The following is a 23,795-nucleotide window of genomic DNA, read 5'->3' as shown; positions in this document are numbered from 1 at the left end:
GTGTTCGCGTGAGCTGCGCGGGCTCAGCGAACCCTAGCGAGGCGTCTGATAGAAAACTCAGACACGCGGATTCGTCTTGCCGCTCAGGTCCGTCCCTAGACAAGACAATTTTTGGCGATCCGTGTGTGCTACGCAGCCGGTGGCGTTGTTGTCCACAAGGTGTATAATCCTGCGCAGTGACGAACACTATCTTGGTTTTATTTGAGGACAGGAGATAAGAGCCAAACTGGTTGACATACGTTACTGTCAGGACAAAGCACATGAGGGTCAAGCAATTATATCTGCACATTTGCCACAGGACTAACAATACACTGAATTCGGGCTGCCAAACAGATCATTCAGGGTGCACACCTTACATCATCGGATTGCCAGCAAGCCTGGGTCGTGATTCAATCCATGGTACGAGCGCCACTACTGGAAAGCTGTTGCATACCCAGGGACGCAGAGGCTCGTGTTGTCACGACGCAGGGTCCTTGTTCGTTCTTGTAATGAGGACAGAAACGGCAATACGGCACTTGGGGGTCATGAGATGCGGATGGAGGAATCGGTTTCGGCCTCGAGCTGCTTCAGATGGCCCATACCACAAGCTCCCTTCGTCCAGTCCCTGACGAGCCGATACTTCCTCGGCGCGCCGCACCCTGATACCGCGCACGTCAAAGGTTGTGGAGCGGCGTGTGCCTTGACAGTGGGTGGAACGACATCCATCGCGTCGCCGCCCACCTGCGACTTCTGAGCAGGGGGAACCGGAAACGCGCACAGGGGCACCGAGAACGAGAGGCGTAGCCTCTTCTCCTCGCTCGTCTGGTCCGGCTCGAGCGGGATCGGCCCGCTAGCTTCGCCGTCAGGATTCGGGTTGGCCGACGGCGTCCTGGACGCGGGTGGTCGACTGGTAGACACCCATCGGTACATGGTTGGCACCGGCGTCTCGGGCGGTGCCTCCTCGACGGCCTCTTCCTGCTCGGCCTCAGCGTCGTCGGCGGTGGCCAGCGCGTTCCGTTTGCCTCGAGCCCGTGACTGTTTGCGTAGGAGTCGGTTGATCGTCTCTGTCTATCGAGGGATAGTTCAGGTTAGCATTTTGCACAAGACGCTGTAGTAACGAGCAGCAGAAGAGGGCACCTTTTCGTCTTCGAGCTTCTTCTCAGACAAATTCTTGCGTTTCCGCGCGGTTTCTTCGCGCTTGAGGGCGAGCTCAGTCTCGTTCAGCTGCTTCTTCTTGCGACTCATTGTAGGGTCGATATCTATGGGACGAAGACGATTAGAAATGATTTTCTCGGCATGGTTAAGACGTATACGCACCGAGAGATACATGAGAAGAGTCCACGACGCCTCGCTTGACGGCCTGACGAGCTGTCAGCGGACGCGTCGAGGGCCCAGGCGTCTCATCTGAATCTTCGTCGTACAATTCCTCCTCCGATTCAATCTCAACCTCTGGGAATGTGCTCAATCAACGCTCAGATTGACGATGCATACGGCTCACCTGGAGGTGTCGGGGTCTCTATCGGAGTGGTGCGACTGGGAAGCTTGAGCTTGATCTTCAGCTTGCTGGGCGCGGCCTTTGGAGGCTCTACTTCAGGTGTTGGTTCATCTTCAACCTCCTGGTTGCAATAATGCGAAGTCAGTAAGACCAGTTCGATTGACAAGGTGCACACAACGTACATCCACCTGGTCCGCCTCGTCGTCGTCCTCCATGTCCACGTTCACTTCCTCGTCTTCCTCTCCCTCGGCATCTTCATCTTCATCATGCACAAGATCATCATCTGAGATATCCATGTCCCCGGTTGAACCATCGTCAGACATGTTGAATTGAGCAGGAACCCAGAGGGCAAGGTAGCGAGATTGAGGAGAGGCGCGTAAGGTGTGGCTGTGCCGTCGTATGGACTATATTTAGCGTTCGTGCGTCTCTTCGTTGGTGAAGGTACCGCTCAAGCGAAGAATCGATGTCGAGGAACATGTCTGATATATGAACAGTATATTAAGCTTGCTGCTCTACTCTTCGAATCGAGGGAGCGGTACGTAATGTATCACATAACGTAGACGGACCGTCACTCGAGCATCTTTTCGGGCAGGCTCGCGATCACATACCATCCACTGCTCATCTGCATCATCTATCGATACATTACGTATACATTTCCACTTATCCGAACCGTGCATGTACCATCTTGTTACAACCAGTATTTATAGTAATTGCATCCTAAATCGGTACCGGGCGTTTACTTGTTAAGCTCTGCAGCACGCGCACGGAGCTCTTCGCGAGACTGATGGCCGGGATTAGAAGATACTATATCAGCATCTAAATCCAGTACGTACCAAAGGTTTCTCCAGATTGTTCGCAATCTGTTGACTGGGAACGTGCGGGTCGCGCGCATGGAATGCCCCGACTTCGGGGTTGGAGTTCAGGCCACCGCCGAGCTGCGGACCCTCAACATCGCGGGGATCGTTGGTCTTCTACACGATGTCACAATCAGTTATTCCTGCGAGGCTGCAGATAAAGATCAACGTACTGCAGGATGGGGCAAGATCCCGAACCGCTGTTCGCCGCTGCCGGAATTGCTGGTTTCCTGAGTTTCGCTCGAGCCACGGCCCTTGATCTTGTTCATGAGTGCGCTCATTATGACCGTTCAAGGATTTGAAATGTAGAGTGGTGCGGGTGTCAGCGATTTCAGAGAGTTGGGATCGTTTATCCAGTCCAAGAAAGCCCCTTTATGAGGTGCTTTGCGATGACGCACTTGGTGCTGTGGCGCAGCACCGCAGCACCGCAGCATGTACCCCGTGGCTGTATCCTCAATGCTGTACTGCCATGGCATGCACTCGCCCAAGCTTCGGATGAACTTGCGCACAACGAGACGGTTAACTGTTTGCAATATCGTATCCTTCCCGTTCGCTTTATGCCAATGATACAACGTCAAGAAGCACGTCAACCTATCGTACCTTTCCCGCGAAATAGCGATAGTCGTAGCGGTACACAGCAATACACAACCAATTACTTCGACAGCATCATCTTCACGAACTCTAAAGATAGAGATCAGACGATTACATAGAGAAGCACGGAGCCCCGCGTACCTTCGTAGTTGATCTGACCATCGCCGTCCACATCCGCTTCCCGGATCATCTCGTCGACCTCGTTGTCGGACAACTTCTCGCCTGTTCGTGCGCGTTCTGTATTCAGCAAGGAGACAGGCGACCTCAAGATCGAAAGTCTCACCCAAGTTGGTCATAACGTGCCGAAGCTCAGCCGCGCTAATGTACCCGTTCCCGTCCTTATCGAAGACCTTGAACGCCTCCTTGATCTCCTCCTCTGAGTCCGTATCGCGCATCTTGCGCGCCATCATCGTGAGGAACTCAGGGAAGTCGATCGTGCCGTTGCCGTCGGCGTCGACCTCGTTGATCATGTCCTGCAACTCGGCTTCTGTGGGGTTTTGCCCAAGCGAGCGCATCACGGTGCCGAGCTCCTTGGTGGTGATGGTGCCATCGCCGTCTGTCGGGTTGAGGAAAACCACATTGGTCGTGGATCTCGCAGAAAGCGCGCGGACGTACCCTTGTCAAAGAGGGAGAAGGCCTCCTTGAACTCTGGAAGTGCCAGATCGCCATCAGCGCCGTTTCATCTCAAAAAGACGCGTCTAGCTCACCAGAGATCTGCTCTGAAGTGTTCGGGAGGATCGTCAACACCACGAGCCAACAACTGCGGCAATCTGCATACCTTCGGACTGAAAACACGGGCTGTCAGTGACTGTGATAACCGTGGGCGCGCAAGTAAAGTCCTCACCAATTGATCGGCCATCGTGAAACTGCAGACAAAGAAAGTACTGGGTCGGGAATCGAGTTGTTCGTCAAGCGCGTTGACGACGGTGCTGGTCAAGGGTTATGGAGCTTGCATCAAGCTGCATCAGGCCAGAGCAGTCACGGGCGCTTGATGGAGGGGATCTCGGCAATCGCCGCGTTTACCCCCGCTCGGTCTCCGGCGACTCTCCGCTCAAGTTAAGCTCTGCCACGCCAGCCATAGACATGTCTATCTGCATAGTACCATACCACTTACCTGTCGAACGTGCTACAAGTGGTAGTGCACCCGAAAGGGCAAAGGATACACGATAAGTCATTCACCAGACCTTCCTGAATTCAGAACGCAATGCCCACAGCTGCGATTACTTGCATGCATAACATGCTGGGTCCATCATCCCGTTGTACCATGGCCACTCAGTGTTTGCTCGTGAAAGCCTAGGAGCGGGCCATGATGTCGCTTTACCGCAAAAGTCTGCCGAGTTGGTAATAGCATGGATCGCCACGTTTTCCATCGACAGTCACAGCTCAAGCAGCGCGTGTGATTCCAGATACCCGCCTTGGTTGCGTTGTCTGATGTTCGCCGAATGGTCCCTGGCACGAGTCGAGTTCATCGTAGGACGCAATACACGGATACGGTCATATTGTGCCGACGGTGAGCACTATAACCTTGGTCAAGGATGATCATGCCATCCGTCGCGCGAAAGCGCTGATATAGCCATGGAAGGACGCGAAAACGTGCGACTCGGCGCCACAAAACTTCAAACCAGGGCTGGGCCATATGTATGATACGCTCCGAAGGACCTTCTTCCCGGCTGAACCACTTCTAGCGATAACCGCAACCGACGGACGGGTCATCCTCGTCTTCTGCCATGCCGATGGCTTTCGGGATTCGCGCCCCACAGCGGTATCCGGTCTGTACATGCAATCAGACCATCTCTACCCAGACGAAGATACTTCCTGCAATAGCCGGCGCGGATCCGCGGAGCCGCCCCGAGAGACCCTGTGCACAAGAAGCCATTCGAGGATTCGGTCATTTGCATCCGGCGGGATTCCTTGCCCCGTATATTGAGGGCGTATCCCGAGATGCCACCTGGCGAAGTCGTGTGAGCACAAGAAAATCGAACGTTCCTTTAACCTTTTATTCAGCAGGTGTACCCACGGAGATCGGTCTCGGGTTCACGGATGCCCCCATTGTGGAGTTCGAAGACGAGCTGCAAAGTGCAACGACATTGTATGCCGCTACCAATCAAGACAGGATATTATAGTTCCGGATTCATTTATGTCTGACCCGAGGGAATCCATGAACTGTCGACCATAAGGAACGCCAGGTAGAGAATACTATCTCCACGAGGACGCGCATCAACTTCGCTTTCGATCTTAGGAAAGGCAATTGATCTCGCATAGGGAGTTGCATGAACCACGATATGCATCGGCCTTTCCCGTATTGAGAGGTGAGTAACAGGTAAAGAGTAAGCATCGCCGTGGGAAGGTGCCACGCGACTCGCAAGGCACGTGTCGTTCAACGACATCCAGGCACAATGCAACTCATCTTACATGTGACAGTGTAACTACCACAGCGGGTAAGCCCTCTGGAAGTCCGCAGGCAAAATTTCAACGAACTGCTTATAGAGCTGTATGTTACATGTCCGTATCTCTACTGCACATTCTTCTGGTCAACCCAACGCTTATCTCTGAAATGTGCTTCTGCTAACTAGCAAGATATCCAGTCACATGAGCTGCCATGACTCAACATCAACGACGATGAGAGAAGGTGTCTACGCATGAGTACGTTGAGGTATCCTGATCCCGCAGGTTTGAGCGCCGCAAATTATCGTGAGACAAGCGACGCACATCGTTTAGCTACCTCCGAAAGTCCTGTTTGTTTCTGCCCCGAAATGATTGGAAGGTGGCTAGCAGTTATATTCCTCTATATTTTAAACAGAAAACGTGGCGATCGTGTACTCGAAAAATCCTGAATGATCACACTACGCATGAATAGATACACTGAGGTAGATGGTTTCGACAAGCTAAGTAGCGCCTCGATACATGGATTGGGCCGGAGCTCATGCGAAGCCAGCACTGACAACGAAGCTCACGTCGTCGTTGTACGAGGCGGTGGCGTCCCACGTTTCGAAGCCGCCTTCGCTCGCGATGTAGCCAATGGCGTTGAAATGGCGCACAAAGCGAGCGGGGTAGCTCCAGGACTGGAACGAGTTGCCCTGGCCGTTGAGGCCGGCATGCGGACAATAAGTGGCGTCTTCGGAGAACAGCTTGGAGCCGTCGTTGGCGTTGAGCATAAGCTGGAAACCGGAGTGCCGAATGAAGCTCCCGGGGGTGTCGACTGACTCGAAGGAGAAGCAGGCGCTGTTGCCGAGGCCGGTGCGGACCGACCAGCTGGCCTGCTGCTTCAGCGCGGCGCTGCTGGACGACGTGACTACCTGGGTGTTAACGGTGGCGCCTGTGTGCGCGAGGTAACGCGTGTCGAATCCGGGAGTGGTGACCCGAATCGAGATAGAGGAGCCGACGGTGAGCGCTGGGCCGCTTGTCAACGCCGTGGTGGCGTACCCGGCGGCGACGATGTTGGCCTGCACCGCGTCCTCGGTGGCGTCGGATGGGAACCCGGAGGTCATGACACCCTCGTAGAATGTGCCCTGCGCGCCGTGGCTGTTGTCACCACCAATGCCGAGGATGATGGCGCCCTCCTTGCTCATCGGGTTGTAGCCCGTAACGTTCGGCCGCGGGCCGTTGTAGAACGTCGTCAGCGACCCGGACGCGGCGTTGCCTCCGCGGATCGCCCAGTTATTAGGCTGACCCTTAATGACCGCGGTGACGAAGCGGGAGGAGATGGTTTGGTCGGCGCTGTTCAACCCCTGGTTCTCGCCGGAGTACAGTCCGTTTTCGAGATCGGCCATGATCCAAGGCCCACTGCCGGAGCCTGAGTTCGAGCGGTCGCCGAAGTAGATGGCCTCCATGTGGCCGTTGCCCGTGTCGGTGGCGCTGACCTCGGCGTTGCCGTAGTCAAAGCAGCAGACGTTGTTGAAGTGCGTCCCATCGAGAACGGCGTACATGCCCTCCGCCGCATCACCTGTCGCAGTGCCTTTGGCAGCGTCGTTGCGGTAGCCCGTGCCGGGAGGGATGAAAACACCGTACGCCTTCTGGCCGTTTAACGTGACCGGTGCGCCGGTGGCGCTAGCCAGGCTGTCGAGACCACCGGACTCGGGGCCGGGGAAGGCACCGGGCGAAGCCTGGGTGAGGTGATTGCCATTGCTGGACTGGTCGAAGATGGTCGTGATGACGCAGGTCGTGCTAGCGCAGAAGGAGTCCTGTGCGGCGGCGTTCGCGACACCGCCAGCGGACAGCGGTGCGACGTTGAGCGTGGCGCTGTCCGAGTTGCGCCTGACCTGGTGGTATGGTAGATGTCTTTCTGTCAGTTATACTACGAGATGAGAAGAGCGTGGGCGCCTGACCTGGTAGAGCGACCCTGAAAAGGCGCCGAATAGTGCGCGAGTGGTGCTGTGCGCGGCGACACAGGGCGTGCCGCCGGAGGCGTAGAGGTCGCACGGGCCGGTGACGGCAGCCGCAAGGCTCGCACCAGAGACAAGGGAGGTCGTAGTGCAGAGGCTGAGAGCAAGCACACAGGTGCGTTCCAAGCTGGCTCGTAGATGCAGCGGCATATCTAATCGCCTAAAGTGTAGAATCGATGGACGTGCCGATATACCTGCCTACCTACCTACCACTTTATGTACGACGTGGCGCGGGCAGAGCTCTGATGATCACAAGCTTGCGAAATAGAACCGAGGATGCTGAAATCAACGTGTAAGACGTCGTTCTTGATGCTTGAATCACTTGCCCCACGCGCTTTCCCGTCACATGCCATCTCTCTGACCTATGTATGCTTCGTCCCCAACTTGCTTCGCTAACTTCGTAAGCTGGCTGGGGTGAAGTGGCTGGACTGATAGGTAAGAGCGTGCGCACTCACTGATCCTTAAACAAAAAGAATTCGATGTAGCAACAATCGGATAACATTTAGTAACCTGCCGTAACTCGCCTTTGCGGGTATGCCATTGCGAGCCTAGTATTATTCGAGAACCGTTATCAAAATCTCGACAGAGGAAGACCAATATGGGAAAATCAAGCGACGATGAGCCTCCGGGGCATTGGGCGCTTTTCATGTATGAGAGGGACAGATTCAGGCGAGCTTTGCCGTAGGATTCCAGGAAGACACGAGACAAAGGCACGTGGTTGTTCCACGACTTTTGACCTGGGTCAGACCTGGTCCTGGTCAGAGCTGTCGCGGACGTTCATGTCCACCACAGTGAAATGTCTGTGCGAGCTTCTCTGGGCTGTATATTCCTTACGGTACTCGAATCGCTGGATATGCATGCTATGGCAAAGCTGAGATCCAGACGCTGTTTGGACTTCATTGCAAATCGCCTTCCACGACTCCGACCGTCATGCCCGCAATGCTGAGTACTTCATCCCACACCTGTGTGTTCGAGTGAAAAAGACACAGGGCACTCCGTGCTTGAGTACTCCTATGAGCGCGCGCGGTGTCGCCATCCGCGAGGGTTTATGAGGGCATGGCGCGCCTGATGAGATGCAGATTGCGCCATATCGGGCTGTAGTCGCGCCAGGGCGGTCGTCGCGCTCATTGCAGAATATAGTCAAGCGTTCACGTCGTTTTCGTCCTCATAAACATCCCAGGGCGCCATGATAACAGCTGCGCACCCTCTGCCTGTCTCCCTTCCTCGACAAGCATGGCCGTGGGCGTAGAAACCGGCGCAAAGTCGTCTCTCTCACAGCGCGACGAAAGTTCAATCGTAGACGGAGAGATCGAGAAGATACAGCTGAACTGGACTGAAGAGGAAGAACGCGCGCTCGTACGCAAAGGTATGTTAGGGTTTGTACGGTCTTATCGGGCTCCTCTGACAAACATTCAATTGGCGTTCAGTTGACTGGCACATCCTCCCAGGGTTGACGTTGCTTTACCTCCTTTCCTTCTTGGATCGAAGCAATGGTATGCTCAATCGGTTTACTTTATCTGTCTACCCGCTGCTGAAGATCGTCTTCGTTATCAGTCGGAAACGCTAAACTCGAAGGTCTGCTTGTGGATATCAACGCGACGGATCCTGCCGCGTACAACACTGGTCTAGCTCTCTATTTCGTATGTCCCGGCGGTACCGCAAGACCTTTGGAGCGCTTACGTTATGGAGTAGCTCGGTTACGTCCTGTTCGAAGTTCCCGCCAATATCGTGTTAGTCCTTTAATTGCCTAGTACACACCTATTTGCCACTCACCGTCATCGCTTTCTTAGTCTCAAACGCCTCAACCCCAAAATCTGGCTCCCGACGATAACCGTTAGCTGGGGTATCACAGCTACTCTGCAAGGATTGGTTAGGTCCCAACCAGGATTCTATGCTGCACGTTTCTGTACGTTACCATGGTATACGATGATATTCTGACTAAACTCCATCCCGCAGTCCTTGGGGTTGCCGAAGCGGGCCTATTCCCTGGAACCATCTTGTATGAACTTGAGTGCACATCACGATCAACTAGCTCATGATTGGTGATCTAGCGTCTTCTCGATGTACTACAAACGACGAGAAAGACATTGGCGCGTCGCCATTTTCTTTGGTGGGGCGGCGCTCGCTGGAGCATTTGGAGGTATTCTAGCTTTCGCTGTACGTTCGTCGTCTACCCGGTGGCTCTATGACTGTTCGAATCAAACTCATATCCCCGAAAGATTGCGAAAATGGACGGCGTCGGCGGTCAACCCGGATGGGCTTGGGTACGTTGCACTACTGCCGTGGTCGGACGGATTACTAACCGTCCTGCGACAGATCTTCTACCTCGAGGGTATGCTACAGGATTCTTTGAGTCCTGCGCTTCTTGGTCGTTGACCTCCTAGCAGGAATCCTCACTACACTTGTTGGGCTATCAGGATACTACTGGGTACCCGGGTACCCGCACGACGCCAAGGTATCTTCGACCCAATCACCTCGATGTGCATACGCTGAGCACCGCTGCAGTTTCTCAGCAACAGGGATCACCAAATCCTCATTGCGAGGCTGGCGGCTGACAGCGATGCGGCGGATCGCGAGCCCTTCCGTGCTGAAGGCGTCTGTGAGTCGGAACGATCAGTTTGTGGTCTTCATCGAGTACTTTCGTACTTATGTTTCTTTTATAGTCAGCGCGTTCAGTGATCACCTTGTGTGGGCATATGGTTTCCTATTCCACGGCTTTGCGTTCCCCCTCTGTGAGCATCGTTCTTCGCTGTCATGTGTCGCAGAATTCTTATTTCATCCCGCAGATTCGCTTTCGCTGTTTCTTCCAACGATTGTACGTTCAATCCACGACAATAAAGCCCAGGAGCTGATATTGCCCCTAATCAGATCGCCGGATTGGGCTTCGCATCGTGGAAAGCACAGCTTCTCACTGTGCCCACATACTCGGTATGTCCGCTGATATGTCGCTTAATCGACGTATTATGACTGATTCGGCCCAGGCTGCCTTCGCCTTCATCGTTCTGCTGGCCTGGCTCTCGCATAGAAGCAACCGCAGGGCACCATGGATCGTAGCGTCCGGTTTCCTCGGCATAATCGGTTGGTGGATTCCGCACCACGCGTTCTGTCCGAACCTCACATCGTTGCCTCTCAGGTTATATCGTCATCCTCACCACGTCCACCGCCGGGAAACGCTACGTTGGGACCTACCTCTCGGTCATGGGAATCTATGGCGCGAATGGTAGGTTTCTCTCCCTTGGTCTCAGGGTAAACTCGAGGCTCACTATATTGGTTAGCTCTCTTACTATCGTGGCCGGCCGAGAACGTGTCTCCTCAGACGAAGCGAGCGACTGTAACTGCGATGCAGATCTTCGTCGGTGACATCGGTGGTAAGCTATGGCCCTTGGTTTCATACGGCGATCCACTGATCATCACTGCTTTCCTAGCTATCGCCGGCGTCCTGATCTACAGACCGAACCTAGCTCAGCATTTCTACCGCAAACCTCACCTGAGTAAGCCGCCGCGTTCATGACGGTCCTGGATCTACGATCTCATCGTCGACGACGCAGTTGCCATCGGGTACACGCTCTTCGGTGTCCTCGCAGCGGGGTCGGTCCACGTTCTCTCGGGATGATTGTGTTCCCCAATGTTAACCGTCTTTCCCAGTTACCTCTGGTTCTGGATGCGACAGTCGAACCGCCGCCGGGATCTCCGACTGAGTCAGCTTGGGACCGATGTAGAGGCAAAGGACAAGGTCATCCAAGACAGTGCGACGTTCGTCAACGGCGTTCGACAAGGTGACCGGCACGTCGCGTATCGATACCAGCTATGATTCGCAGATTTGAGTTAGCTCCTTCGGAAAAATGTTTATCGAGCGAGCCGCTGCGAAAGGGTCGAATGCTGGTACAGTGTTCTATGAGAAATGCAGTATCTTGCAGGACGCAGCGGGAGCCCTCGGACTACATTGGCGTCGTGTCGGCGAGCAAGTTACCAAGCGTCTGGGCGTTCATGGAGAATAAACCTTTGTCCTTCGTGGAAAATATTAGTTCTGAGTACAAGCTTCCTCTCCTAGCCTCATGTATAATCTATGTACGCATCAGTATATGGTTTGCAGTGCCGTTCAATAACTACACTGCCTATTTTGATTCCGCTCCTTCAGCCCGTTCACGGAGATCCGACGGAGTTGTTGATCACGTGTATCCCGATATCAAGGCGCTGGCTCGAGCTCGCGATGGCTTCATTGAGTTGCGGCCACCAAGGCCGGTTCGTGTAATACTGCACTCGGCTCCCAGTACCACGCCCACCACGTCGGAAACCATGTCGAACGGACCGCAAGTCAACGAGAGCAGGGGAGGACCGGATCCGATCCTGCTCACTCTGTTCGCGAACCGATTCATGAGTGTTGCAGAAGCCATGGGCAGGTCGCTGCAGCAGACCGCCATCAGCACCAACATCAAAGAGCGACTTGACTTCTCCTGCGCTCTGTTTGCCCCAGATGGAGACTTAGTAGCAAACGCGCCGTTCATCCCCATTCACTTGGGTTCCATGAGTTTGTGAGTTTCGACCATCTTGCCCTCTGCAGTCTTCTGATGGCTCGCTTCTCATAAGTGCTGTAAAATACCAAATGAATCTCTACGGGAAGGCGCTGAAGGAAGGAGATGTATTGATGACCAATTCTCCGCATGCCGGAGGCTCGTAAGTCTCGGACGTTCGACGAGGGCCGACACTAGTGACTAACGGATATCCATCCATAGGCACTTGCCCGATATTACCATCATCACTCCGGTTTTTGATACCAAGACCAAGGAGATCATATTCTTTACCGCGTCCCGAGGGCACCATGCTGACATCGGAGGTATTCTCCCCGGGTCCATGCCCCCGACGTCGACCAACATCTTCGAGGAAGGCGCGGAGATAGTATCCTTGAAGATCGTGAACGATGGGGTCTTCGATCGTGAAGGGCTCGTTGAGTATATGGTCGACAGACCTGCAAAGTATCCTGGAAGCTCCGGCTGCCGGAACATCAAGGACGTTGAGAGCGACTTGAAGGCCGTGCGCAGTCATCATTCACGACTCCGTACCAGAACCAACCCGCTTCCATAGCAAATCGCCGCTAACCACAAGGGTGTCAAGCTGATTCAAGCAAGTGGGTGATTTTGTCTCCGTCTCTGGGCTCGTAGCTAAGGTTCTGTTTCCTTGGCATTAAGTTATCGACGATTATGGTTTGGAGACCGTCCAGGAGTACATGTTACACATCCGCAAAAATGCCGAAAACTCGGTACGGAACTTGCTGAAGGATGTTGCAAAGCGCGCCGGCACCAATGTACTGGAAGCCGTGGACTATCTTGACGATGGCTCCCCGGTCAGTCGTTATCGCGTAGCCTACCTCCAGCTGGAAATGTTGACACGCTTCTCAGATATGCCTTCGAGTCGAGATTAACGAGTTCGATGGGTCCGCCGCGCTCGACTTCAGTGGCACCGGCTGCGAAGTGCGTGGCAACCTCAACGCCCCGATCTCGGTAGTACATTCAGCCGTTATTTACTGTATGCGGGCGATGCTTGATCTCGATATACCCCTCAATGCGGGTTGCCTGGTACCAGTAACCAGCACGTCGAGTCAATCTGACATGGTTATCGATGGCTGACCTTACATGGCTAGTCAACATTCCTCAGCGCTCGCTGCTCTCGCCGTCAAGGACGGCAGCCGTCTGTGCTGGGAATGTACTCACATCTCAGCGGATAGTGGATGTTGTGCTGAAGGCCTTCCACGCCTGCGCGGCTAGCCAAGGATGCACTAAGTATGCTTCGTTGCTTTCATGTGACCGAACACCGTTCACCTGTATTCTAGTAACCTCACCTTCGGTGCTGGCGGAAAGGATAAGGACGGAAAACATGTGGTTGGGTGGGGTTACTACGAAGTACTTCATTATCGACCCTCCGTGATCCACGGTTCTTCTGACACTTCCGTCTGCAGACCATTGCTGGAGGTTCAGGCGCCGGGCCCGGATGGCACGGTACATCGGGGGTACATACCCACATTACGAACACTCGCATAGGCGACGTCGAAATTCTTGAACGACGCTACCCTGTTTTGATTCATCAATTCGGGCTTCGCACTGGGACCGGTGGTCGGGGCAAGTGGCGCGGTGGTGAAGGAGTGGTTCGCGATATAGAGATCCTGGAGCCCATGCAGGTCTCGATTCTCTCCGAGGTTTGATTCATTTACTCCGACACCCCGCTATGCATCTAATTCTCGATTCCGGCACCAACAGCGACGCACGAGGCAGCCATACGGTATGGAAGGCGGCGGCCCAGGCGGGATGGGACGTAATACTTGGGTAAAGCAGCCTCGGGCCGAGGACGGCGATTTACCGGAACCGGAGGCTCGCGCCATGCCGTTACAACCGCGGGAAATCAATATAGGAGGGAAGGCTACGGTGTGGATGGGCAAAGGTGATCGACTGGTCATTGAAACCCCGGGCGGTGGCGCTTGGGGTGTGTCAGAAGGTGAGGAGGATCGAATGGACGCGTACCACGGACACAGGCGCGCATGGGAACCCCGGGGTAGCTTTGCGGAGAGAGCTGCAAGGCAGGCAGAGTTCTGATCTATATGGTGATATTGCTCAGCTTTACGGCAAATTTACGCGATGCGATCCAAATGTAGAATAAAGAAGTGAGACCTATTGATTCCCAATGGCCATCTCGGGCGTGTTGGAAGCAAGGTGGAGAGTCGATTGTCCCCTCGAACATCGAAGGCAGTCAGGATAAGAGAGCCGACCTGCAATGCACGGCTGATAGTGCTCAGAAGCATAATGCACGCAAATGACGCATGCAGTGTACGCGCCCTTGTCAATCCCAAGCCCATCCAATCTTAATCCACAGCCATTCAAGTTGTCCTTGCTATTGGAGTGGACGATGGCCTACGTCACATTAGACTTGGATCTTGGAACCTTCCCAGGTGATCGGCTAACAGTTCCTTCGGTGAAGAAGCGTGCCATTCTTGACTTCACCGTCAATGGCTGCCATGAGGATCGCCACCGGCAGACAGACAGTTCCAGTGTGACTTCCTCTTCTGCCGCCCTCTTTCTCGTTCATCACTCTGGATCCGGTGGCGAGCCGAGCGCATGTTGCGCAGTACGAAACGAATAAGCTACAATGAGGGCTCCAGTGCGGACATGTACCAAAAAATCATAAACAATAAAATGAGAGGAACGGTCCCATGCTGCACAGTAATTGTTGGCAATCGTTGAAGATACAAGGCATAGATCAGGTACGGTCGTCAGAAGGCACGATCAGAGTGTAGCTGAAGTGCTTGATGGTGGAGCGGGTTAATAGGTCATCACTCCAAGATTAGAGGCAGAATTACTCACAAGGGTGTGGCCACCGGGTGGTCCCGCTCGTCCTTGGTCCAGGGCATTTGTGACTCTTCAAAAACTTTTCGGACGAGAAAAATCGGGAGCAGACGTTACACGTGAACTCGCATATCTTGCCGTGCTGGGTGATTTCGTGCCTTAACCGATCGTGCATACGCGAGAAATGTTCGGCGCATCCAGGGACTGTGCATGGTATCGACTTGCGGACCTTCGTGTGAGTTGCCATATGCACTCGTCGTGTGTATCTGGTGGCGTTGGCGCCGAAGTCAGCAAGAAAACAAGGGAATAATATAAGCATTCAGGCACTGACTCGCTCGTCAGAATGCGCTCGCAACCGGGATACAAACATGCATGACGTTTGCGACGCGTCTTGGGTGCTGGTTTGGACTCGGGGACCACTTGATCAGTGGGTGACCTCGGTGTACTGGGGTCCACATCACGGTCGGAAAATTCGGCTACTTCAGAAGGCGGCGGGGAACTAGGATCGGACGATCCGTCGGTCGTTGAGACGCTGATGGAACTCCGAGATCGGGTAGTGCTTGTTGGTGACAACGAACAGTCCGCTAAGGTAGCGGAGTCGTAGTCGTTTAGGTCGCCGCTCAAATCGGACAATAGAGCTGGCAACTCGTTAGCCGCCTGGCGTGCGCCTCATTGGGGAAGTGCTTACTAGCTAGTTCAGCGGAGTTCAGCGACGCATGCAGAGTGTCGGTGGCTGGCATTGTATGCATTGGTACCGGGAAGCCGAGAGCGTGGTGGTACCCAATCAAGCCCTGCACATCGGAGTCGCAATCCATGGCCGAATGGTTGGAAGATCCCCAAGAAGCGCATCCATGCATTGCATCAACACCTGTTTGAGCATAAGCGAGTACTGAGGAATACGATACAAAAGATGCCATACCGATACTCGCGGACATGGCATGGTTGTCTGGTACATCGAGCGCGACGGGATGTAAACCTACAAGAAATGGGCGATCAGCCATATGATCGAATAGTACCTGGAGGTATTACCTGAGGTGTAGTCGGGGGTCACGGTATTATCTTGGAGGTTCATAGTCGCGAAAACGCATAATCCACGTCCACGGCCATCATCATCCAGCGTAGTTTGAAAGTTCAGGGACGTTCCTGACGACGCCAACGACATGGGTGGTCGCATTGTGTCAGGGAGGGGTCGTATCTCGTATATTAAACCGCCTTCTTCTTCAACAAAGCGGAAGAGGATCTGCGAGCGCACTAGCTCCTCGACAGGCACGGTCATAAACATGGCTCTAGAGGTCGGAGTAAGCGGGGTGATAGAAGTGCTGAATCTTGGACCGAGGTTCTTAAGCAATCGATGCTTGACAGGTATCCGTATAAGCCGTGCGCCACCCGTAAATCTCAAGATTCTCGGGGAACCTGCGGTTTATAGAGATAAATTCCCAGGCTTCGTGGAAAACAAGCCGTGATGACGGCGACTTCACACTTACGCCGCGCCAGAACTTCGGCCAGTCGAGGCGTCCGGGTCCGGTGATGCTGCCTCCTGAGGGATGTTCGTAACCGGACAATAATATCCTGGCAAGGTCGGGGTGCTGTCCCGACGAACGAGCAGTTTTCGTCCTCCTGAGAAAGTATTCCGGCTATCGTAAATAGTGACGGGCAATCAGAAGAAGAATGAACTGACCTGGAGCTTCCGAGAGCATGCGTGTTTCGACATTGGTAGAAGCCCGCCCGAGCTTCAACATGGATAGAACACATTCCGCGAGGAGGCAAATTTAGTCTCGGCTAGACCATGCCGTTGAGCCGGCTATTAGCGCACTGCCGCTGACACGAATCTATGGGTGGTGAAGGGAGCAGCTGGCGAACATCAAATCTCATGTTCGACCGACGTCATCGCAAGATGATAGCAGCAGCACTGGAGAAGAAATTGGTAGTCAATTCGTCGTGCTTTGGTCATCACATGATCAAGAGTATCTCAATCAAATATAACTTCAAGAGCGATCCGCCGACTCTCCTGCCAACCAGGGATATATACTGTTTCTCGGTTGCAGGCACGTCGCCGAATGCATTAAAGTGTCTTCAATCACTTCTCGAGTGAACGCGCCATATTTCCGGGATGTGAACTCGAAAGGCTGCCTCGGGATTACGAAATCCGGCGACTATGTTTCAAACCCTGTTCGCAAAGCTCAGATATTGCAATGGAACCCTGCGAAACTAGGGACTTATCTTAACACAAGGTTACACTTTGATCCTATCTCTGACAGCTGTCTAACGTACGTGACGACGACGACCCACCATGTGTGGCCATCTCTCAAGTGCACGAGTGCTTGAACCCGTATCCCCGAGGACTTGGGAGGGAACATGTGCATTGGAGCCTAAGGAAGAAGCCTCTCAAGAGCGTAGCATCATCCGTACTCACATACCCAGATTCAGCACGGACATCCTCGAAACTTTGTCGGTATCGCCGAGTGAGTGGTCCACCAGTCCCGGAACCCGGATACGGGTTATAACGCAAGCGCGCCCCTGTGGAATGGCGATTGCTATTCCTGAATTTGTGGTGAAGTGGTATTTGTCTCCCGTCGGACTTCTGGTGCGCTGGGTTCTGCTGACTCCGAATTGTGCGCATGTTACGATTGGCTCACGGAATCCTCCGGGAAGAGCAGGGGCGAAGCGATCGGAACCTGTAAGAACTGCGTACGGCGCATCCGTAACCGGATTGTGGCAATTCAGCCTCCGCCACTCGACCTCGAATGTCTGACATCGTCAGTGCACTGCCATGCTCGCGGGAAGGAACCCACAAGAAGGGATCCGTGCTTGCCGGCGGCACGCGAGCGTGTATCAACGGTTCAATGTCCCGTCGCGCACATACACATACGTTGCTCGTGGACGACCGACGACCGGAAGCGCTATAGCGCAGACAGTCTTGATCACGAATGGCGAAGGCGGCGTGGGCTAAGCCCGGTGGCGCTTAACGCAAGCCACTATCTACGGACACCAGCACGTCGTTCGATAGCAAGAACATGCGGTCCTGGCAGACAGTGAGTTATCAAAGTCCATCGATGGCCCCTCGATTAACACATACAGTTATTTCACCCCACATGAGCATCCTTCTGCGTGCAATCTTCCACGATGGATCTATAACTGACAGTCTGTGGGAGATGCTCATCAAGCGGTATTTCGAGTCTTATGCGCCACTACCCTGATGTTGGCGAATGCGTAAAATGTCGGGATGACGTAGATGGTTGATGTTGCGGTTCGTGGCTAATCGTGGCGGTTTCAGAATCGTCTTCAGTAGAGTCATGAAGACGTACATATTGGGTCATCTGCACAAGAAGCAGGCTGATCTGGGCAGGAGTTCCAGGGCAATCAGCAGATATACGACTGATTTGCCTCACAGTATATGCAAGGACGAGCGCGAGCAGCACGGGCACAATCTGCATCAATGGTGCTGTAGAGAATTTTCCTGCCTTCTGGACCATCCGGGTCATCAAGCCGCGGCGGCCGTGGACTGTTGTGCTGCGGATGGCGAGACAGGTGAGTATCGTTATTCTCGGTGCTCAAGATAGCTTCGGGCCCTCGAAGTTTCGTACAGCGCGGCCGCCAATCCGGTGCGACGCGTCGTATGTAAATCTGCCATGGCTAGCACGGGACGCGCGAGCTCGTCTGTGGGGAATGTTACGCCACTCCGTTCGGAAGATCCTTACTCTCCATCGGCTTCGGGCATAGTGGTCGAGTAGGGTCGCAGGCTGCGATGGAAGACGCCTGCTAGCGACGCCACCGCTAGCAGGCACATGAGGATTGAGGCGGCGCGCTGCACGTCCGAACGTCGGTCGCGCACCTTAGCCGAGAAGCTTCGCAGACCATCGGGAGGCGCGCCTTTAACTGATGTGGGAGGCCGTAAGTCATATGCGTTCGCGCGTCTGCCGTACTCGCTGTGGTGCGCGAGTGGCCAGCCACGGGGGGAAGATCATACGGCGCTGGAGCAACGTTTTTGGAAGCTACCGGAATCGTGCGAGGCGACAACGCGACGGCTTCTCGGTAGGTCGAAGCGTCGACTTTGTGGGTCATATCAACGAGGCATTTTGCCGCCGGGAGTTCGTGTATACAAAGACTGCGGCATTTTGTGATGACACCACCGCGTAGGTACTACGTCGGAAGTCAGAGACGTTCAAGAGATCGTACGGCGAATCCGGTAGAAGTGCACTTACCCCGACGAGATCCCAGGCGATACTCCAAATCCTGGGGATGGAAGTATTATTATCTGGAAAAGCGTTGATCCTATCACATTGAGTGAGACATTGAGACTTACTGTGAGTATTCGGCCAGAGTTGTTGGCCAGACGCGCGCGAATGAGAGGAAGCAAGGGAGGTCGACCTCTCCAGACACATACTCCACAACATCGTGTTACTGCTCTCGTCAATCTTTCAGAATCAAACACATTGCATGGTCAGACCAAGTTAGCTGAGGGATAATGTCCCTTTTCCGCCATTGTCGGGAAAGTGGAACGATTTCCAGGGTCCCGGAATCTCTTGGACTATGGAGATTCCATACTCGCAGAGCGCTGGGAGATAGCGAATGTGTACTATAAGTCCACTGTCATTGTCTGAGAGCCGACTCAGGGAGACGAGTCAGTAGTTGCATGTCGGTGGTGGTAGGAAGCCTCCCGTCCTGCGTTCTGACGTCACGGGTGTGATCAATGTTAGTCATGTGATAAGATTGTGATCAGTGACTTCAGTTCAGCTCTGGTTGTAATCCTCTGGTCTCGTCCTGCCTTATCATTATCTCGGTCACTTTGCCTTTCGTCTTTACTGTCGCTGCCGGCCTATTCACTTATTGAAGCCCGCTGTCTTCGCTGGTTACGGTCACCCAACTTGTTCCAAGCCGAAAGTTCAACCAGCACGTGGCGCGACGCTCGCCGACGTTTCCGTGGACGTTTCATCGCGCGGTTACTGTGATTCGCCCTGGGCCACAGCGTCAATCAGACCCGGAACAACAGTTTTCCATCACACTCGGGCGCGACCGTTTCTGGGTTGTTTAGTCTATCAGCCCAGTGACACCCCCGCACCGCTCGGTTGATTGCTGTTCATTACACTCATAAGGCCTCCAAGCTCTCCCGCGCGCGATCCTCGGTCCCGCCTTCCGCTTTCATCCTGAACACATATCACCATGAATTTCTTCAAGACGAAGCAAAGGACGCCGATCGACCTCGTCAGGCAACTGCGGGACGCGATACCCAAGTTGGAAAGCGGCCCTCCGGGCAGTGAGACACGACGCAAGGTGAGCGCTAGTTTTACTTTTACCGGGCTCAGCCAGAGCTGCACGAGGCTTGACGCCGCTGGGGAGATATGGCAAAGAGAGTTTGGGACGTGGTCCCTGGATTGGAAACCGTATCGTTGGTTGGACACTGGAAACCGCATTCTAGAAGCGACATTCTGTGGTTTCGCAAGTGAATTGGCCAGACTGCTGTAGCGTTGTGGCGGATCAGACCCTGTGGGTATGCGGACGGGACGCACGCAGCTTCACGGCCAACGTGTTCGGTCCGATCACCGAGGGGTTACCGAAGGTCATTGGAGCGAATTCTGATGTGCTACCACCTCTATAGGCCAACGACGATGTATCCAAGAACTTGCAACACATCAAAGCCATACTTTACGGAGACGGAGGTAATCACCCTGCATCGCGCCCTTTCGGTTGGCAATGGACTAATTTCCTTGCCGTAGATCCTTCTCCCGAGCTTGTCGCTCAGTTGGCACAGGAGACCTACAACACCGGTGAGTATCTTCAGCCCTCTTGGGAGGCTTGCATGGCCCTTGACGGGTCTTATGCTATCAGTCACGTCATTTCGACGCGTCACGTTCCTTGTATTCCTCGCTGATGAGGACGAAGAGGCGTCGATACTACTCAGCTTGATTATTTCTCTATCCGCTTCGGCGACTTGCATTTCCGTTTTGGAGTGCACCGCACGCATCTCTGGCTTCGTGTGGTTCTATTCATCACCCTCAACTTGGGAATTGTGCTCATCCGCTCATACCCCTTCGCCTGCGGTGGACTTGGTTTTCATTCCGTCCTCTTACTCACCTGCAGCGTGCGACAGATCTTCTGCTTCATCTCGTGCTCAACATCCACCGATTTGAGTTTGAGTCCCGCAAGGATGTGGTACAGATATTCAACAGCATGCTGCGGCGACAGATCGGATCTCGGTAAGACTTCACTTTCCTTGCCCCATCGACCACCATCTGACTTGGACCTCGACTTCCGCAGATGGCCGACAGTCGAGTATCTCTCGACAAAGCCCGACATCATCTTCGGTGCACTAAAGGTGAGCTCAATCTCTGTCAGATGGTCGTCGCGAGGAATCGAACACAGTTATGTTTCGTAGGGCTATGAGAACGAAGAAGTCGCCTTGAACACAGGGATGATACTGCGGGAGATGCTTCGACATGAACCTTTGGCGAAGTTATTGCTCTATAGCGACCAGTGAGTCCAGACCATGCGCCCTATACGCCATAGCTGTGACTGACCTCGTTATCCCCATAGATTCTACATGTTCCCGCACTACATCGAGAATACGACGTTCGGCATTTCGTGCGACGCGTACACCAACCTCAAGGAGACGCTAACACGACACAAGACGATGGTTGCCGAGTATCTCGAGAAGAACTACGACCGTGTAAGTCATGTCCCCTCTACGTCCGCGCGGCTGTTTCCGCGATTTCTGACCTCAACGGGCGTGCTCATCCTCCATCTCGCGGTACTCGCAGTTCTTCTCGTCGTTCACAACCCTGATTATGTCGAGCAATTACGTGACCAAGCGGCAATCGCTCAAGCTCCTCGGCGAGATCCTCCTCGACCGGGCCAACTTCAGTACGTAGGGCCCAGACCTCGGTCTCGATCCTGACTGATCCACTCCTTGCTCACAATTGTATCTCCTTGACGTTGCCCTCCCGCAGACGTGATGACCCGTTACATATCATCCGAAGCCAATCTGAAAATGATGATGAACCTGCTCCGAGATAAGAGCAAAAACATCCAGTTCGAAGCGTTTCATGTCTTCAAGGTTCTGCCTTCTCTCCATCTCTCCCTCTCCCGCGTTTCTGCGCCCTTTCTCTGGACTTATAATGCATTTTGTATTGATATGTATGGACACGCAGGTCTTTGTGGCGAACCCGAAGAAACCGCCGCAAATTGAGAACATCCTCCGGCGGAACAAGGAAAAGCTGCTCGCGTTTCTGAAGGGCTTCCACAACGATAAGGAGGATGAACAGTTCACCGTGAGCTTTCTTGTGCCGCCGCGCATCGTGGACGCTTACGTCTAACGTCGATTTGTGCAGGACGAGAAGCAATTCCTCATTGTACAGATTCAGCAACTGTAGCCTTTCGCGGACACCCTCGTCGGCTCACCCTCCATCATTCGAGGACTCAGAACCAGATCTACGCCGTGGCTTTTTGACGCTTGTTCTTTCTTGTTTTCTTTTCTTTTTGCGTGTCGTCTCCGTTTTTCTCCCACCGTCTCCGTCGCAACCCGTCGCAACCCGTCGCAACCCGCACACTATCTCTCACAATCCACGTATCCTATACATATCTTCTCGCACTGTCGGCTGCTCGTCTGTACTACCTCCATACCCTGGCTGCCATGAAGCACCGTTGCGTATCGATAGCACGTTTGTCGAGAACACATAAGATTATGAGAACAATGCCGTATAACCTGACCTTCCTTCAATGCCGTACACCCTAATCTATCCTCATGAGGATCAACGATATGCTCATTGTGGCAACTGGTGGGATACAAATACCGTCGTCGCGCGGGACCACCGATTAAGGTTCAGGTATCGATTGACCGATGTTGAAGGTCAAAGAGGGAATTCAGATGTGGTCATCGCTATTTTCTTGCAGCTCTTTAGGTGATAGCCACCATCTGAAACCAGACGCGGGATGAGCACACGTTGAGAAGATAGGTAATTTTCTGGAACCACATGAGCATCCAAGACATGATGGAATACCGAAGCAGCACGCGGCGGGCACAATGAGTCGGAAGCCTGGGCCCAAGGTTCCTGGTTGGATCCAGGATTGCGGGGAGTGAACTTGGACTGATGCAACAGAAGTAATGGTGTCCATTTTCGACCATTGAACACGAACCGCCGCGAATTTAGAGCGAATTTGGATATGAGACTCGCCGCTACGGGTCGGCCATGAAGGTGTCGCCAACTTTAGCCATTCCAAATGGCACGCTTCACTCTTCACGTCTCTGAGTCCTGACTGCATCCGCGAACCGACCTGCATCAGAGGACTCAGTATGAATGTGGGCTAGCGCAGCTAGCTGGGATCGCGTCATCGCGGAGTCTTCGCCGGCTGCTTGCTTCCTCACGCCTCAGGATGGAGATCCAATGTTATCCACGTCCGTGCCATGACGTGTAGAAGACTAGTGTCGCGGCGCACCTGCAGATCGATAATCGACGGTGCCGTCCGCGATGGCTCGGAGCACCGAACATGTACGTTTCGAGGGGAATGACACAACAAGAGCGAACTCCAGAATGAGAACTTACTGAATTGTCGGCTCCGGTATTACGACTGCTAGCTCGCTCGGGTCGTTATGCTATGACGAAGTTCTGTCCTATCTCCCTTTGGTCTAGTGTCGGTTTTCGACTCGCATTGTCAATCGAAGCATTGACCGGAGGAAGTCTGAGAGATCCCTGGCAACAATTCCACCTCTGACGCTCCAGATATAGCGAACACCGGTATATTCCAACCAGTCCATATGGAGATAGTTGGATGTTCAGACGCCATTTTAGGTGCCGAGTCGCCAGAAGATGCGCTGAGTATCGAGGGCAAACGCAGCCCGGAGTTAGAGCGAGTGTAAAGCAAGTGTAACTTGGGTAATGCGTGCAAGTGTTGGAGTACGCACGTAACACAATCTTCAGTGTTCACTAAGTAACTCATCGCCGAACGTGTAGGCGGCAAGTGAAGAACAGTTGCGTGTCATCGGATTGGTTCGGCGGCTCTCGGCCACAGCGGCCGAATATTGGCGCAAAAATCGGCAACCTCGGCATGACATTACTACCTCGGAGCGTGCGGCGACGGTGATGGCGAGGTTTGCCGCTCGCTGGACAGCGCGGACCCTCATCTAATAAACGTTGAACGTTGAACCTGCGCTAGCTGCGATAATTGAACC

General features: G+C 53.8%; 9 protein-coding genes across 9 annotated transcripts; 4 read left to right on the top strand and 5 right to left on the bottom strand.

Annotated features, from left to right (window-relative positions):
* Nucleotides 1-522: 522 nt before the first annotated feature.
* On the bottom strand, nucleotides 523-1,354 carry PUNSTDRAFT_76003 (uncharacterized protein; the record flags this gene model as incomplete). The annotated part of the gene is made up of 3 exons (XM_007387980.1): nucleotides 523-1,047; nucleotides 1,117-1,219; nucleotides 1,287-1,354. Coding segments are annotated over 3 exons (696 nt in total), but the record flags the coding sequence as incomplete, so codon positions are not given.
* Nucleotides 1,355-2,210: 856 nt separating this feature from the next.
* Nucleotides 2,211-2,597, bottom strand: PUNSTDRAFT_76036 (uncharacterized protein; the record flags this gene model as incomplete). Its single annotated transcript, XM_007387979.1, has 3 exons — nucleotides 2,211-2,255; nucleotides 2,308-2,445; nucleotides 2,502-2,597. The coding sequence occupies 3 exons, from the start codon at nucleotides 2,595-2,597 to the stop codon at nucleotides 2,211-2,213; spliced, it is 279 nt and encodes a 92-aa protein (XP_007388041.1).
* Nucleotides 2,598-2,842: 245 nt separating this feature from the next.
* On the bottom strand, nucleotides 2,843-3,865 carry PUNSTDRAFT_146315 (calmodulin). Its single transcript, XM_007387978.1, has 7 exons — nucleotides 3,764-3,865; nucleotides 3,698-3,704; nucleotides 3,627-3,638; nucleotides 3,535-3,567; nucleotides 3,203-3,475; nucleotides 3,061-3,141; nucleotides 2,843-3,009 (listed from the first exon to the last, which is right to left on the bottom strand). The coding sequence occupies exons 1-7, from the start codon at nucleotides 3,776-3,778 to the stop codon at nucleotides 2,981-2,983; spliced, it is 450 nt and encodes a 149-aa protein (XP_007388040.1). The 5' UTR covers nucleotides 3,779-3,865; the 3' UTR covers nucleotides 2,843-2,980.
* A 172-nt stretch (nucleotides 3,866-4,037) lies between these two features.
* Nucleotides 4,038-5,239, top strand: PUNSTDRAFT_55372 (uncharacterized protein). Its single transcript, XM_007387977.1, has 4 exons — nucleotides 4,038-4,260; nucleotides 4,326-4,429; nucleotides 4,502-5,008; nucleotides 5,029-5,239. Exons 3-4 carry the CDS (start codon nucleotides 4,647-4,649, stop codon nucleotides 5,093-5,095), a joined length of 429 nt encoding a protein of 142 aa, XP_007388039.1. The 5' UTR covers nucleotides 4,038-4,260; nucleotides 4,326-4,429; nucleotides 4,502-4,646; the 3' UTR covers nucleotides 5,096-5,239.
* A 447-nt stretch (nucleotides 5,240-5,686) lies between these two features.
* On the bottom strand, nucleotides 5,687-7,451 carry PUNSTDRAFT_107997 (family 54 glycoside hydrolase; the record flags this gene model as incomplete). Its single annotated transcript, XM_007387976.1, has 2 exons — nucleotides 5,687-7,178; nucleotides 7,245-7,451. The coding sequence occupies 2 exons, from the start codon at nucleotides 7,449-7,451 to the stop codon at nucleotides 5,841-5,843; spliced, it is 1,545 nt and encodes a 514-aa protein (XP_007388038.1). The 3' UTR covers nucleotides 5,687-5,840.
* Nucleotides 7,452-8,518: 1,067 nt separating this feature from the next.
* PUNSTDRAFT_146313 (MFS general substrate transporter) lies at nucleotides 8,519-11,112 on the top strand (the record flags this gene model as incomplete). The annotated part of the gene is made up of 20 exons (XM_007387975.1): nucleotides 8,519-8,667; nucleotides 8,729-8,794; nucleotides 8,856-8,941; nucleotides 8,994-9,031; nucleotides 9,092-9,207; nucleotides 9,258-9,300; nucleotides 9,353-9,458; nucleotides 9,521-9,565; nucleotides 9,618-9,633; nucleotides 9,689-9,756; nucleotides 9,807-9,900; nucleotides 9,965-10,033; nucleotides 10,088-10,116; nucleotides 10,170-10,229; nucleotides 10,283-10,379; nucleotides 10,435-10,521; nucleotides 10,577-10,669; nucleotides 10,727-10,792; nucleotides 10,850-10,889; nucleotides 10,947-11,112. The coding sequence occupies exons 1-20, from the start codon at nucleotides 8,535-8,537 to the stop codon at nucleotides 11,110-11,112; spliced, it is 1,518 nt and encodes a 505-aa protein (XP_007388037.1). The 5' UTR covers nucleotides 8,519-8,534.
* A 450-nt stretch (nucleotides 11,113-11,562) lies between these two features.
* On the top strand, nucleotides 11,563-13,978 carry PUNSTDRAFT_107989 (Hydantoinase B/oxoprolinase). Its single transcript, XM_007387974.1, has 10 exons — nucleotides 11,563-11,833; nucleotides 11,889-11,975; nucleotides 12,035-12,332; nucleotides 12,384-12,426; nucleotides 12,488-12,642; nucleotides 12,698-12,896; nucleotides 12,940-13,078; nucleotides 13,129-13,198; nucleotides 13,255-13,491; nucleotides 13,553-13,978. Exons 1-10 carry the CDS (start codon nucleotides 11,598-11,600, stop codon nucleotides 13,883-13,885), a joined length of 1,797 nt encoding a protein of 598 aa, XP_007388036.1. The 5' UTR covers nucleotides 11,563-11,597; the 3' UTR covers nucleotides 13,886-13,978.
* A 1,130-nt stretch (nucleotides 13,979-15,108) lies between these two features.
* PUNSTDRAFT_138293 (uncharacterized protein) lies at nucleotides 15,109-15,914 on the bottom strand (the record flags this gene model as incomplete). The annotated part of the gene is made up of 5 exons (XM_007387973.1): nucleotides 15,109-15,131; nucleotides 15,211-15,270; nucleotides 15,321-15,500; nucleotides 15,552-15,608; nucleotides 15,662-15,914. The coding sequence occupies 5 exons, from the start codon at nucleotides 15,912-15,914 to the stop codon at nucleotides 15,109-15,111; spliced, it is 573 nt and encodes a 190-aa protein (XP_007388035.1).
* Nucleotides 15,915-19,403: 3,489 nt separating this feature from the next.
* PUNSTDRAFT_92577 (mo25 protein) lies at nucleotides 19,404-22,332 on the top strand. The gene is made up of 11 exons (XM_007387972.1): nucleotides 19,404-19,903; nucleotides 20,229-20,289; nucleotides 20,347-20,397; nucleotides 20,721-20,826; nucleotides 20,888-20,945; nucleotides 21,006-21,103; nucleotides 21,164-21,296; nucleotides 21,388-21,490; nucleotides 21,577-21,683; nucleotides 21,778-21,897; nucleotides 21,958-22,332. The coding sequence occupies exons 1-11, from the start codon at nucleotides 19,793-19,795 to the stop codon at nucleotides 21,997-21,999; spliced, it is 990 nt and encodes a 329-aa protein (XP_007388034.1). The 5' UTR covers nucleotides 19,404-19,792; the 3' UTR covers nucleotides 22,000-22,332.
* Nucleotides 22,333-23,795: the final 1,463 nt, after the last annotated feature.

Source organism: Punctularia strigosozonata (assembly GCF_000264995.1).
Source record: "Punctularia strigosozonata HHB-11173 SS5 unplaced genomic scaffold PUNSTscaffold_16, whole genome shotgun sequence".
NCBI lineage: Eukaryota > Fungi > Basidiomycota > Agaricomycetes > Corticiales > Punctulariaceae > Punctularia > Punctularia strigosozonata.
The sequence above is the reverse complement of the archived record's forward strand: the minus strand, read 5'-3'. Positions and strand labels throughout refer to the sequence as shown.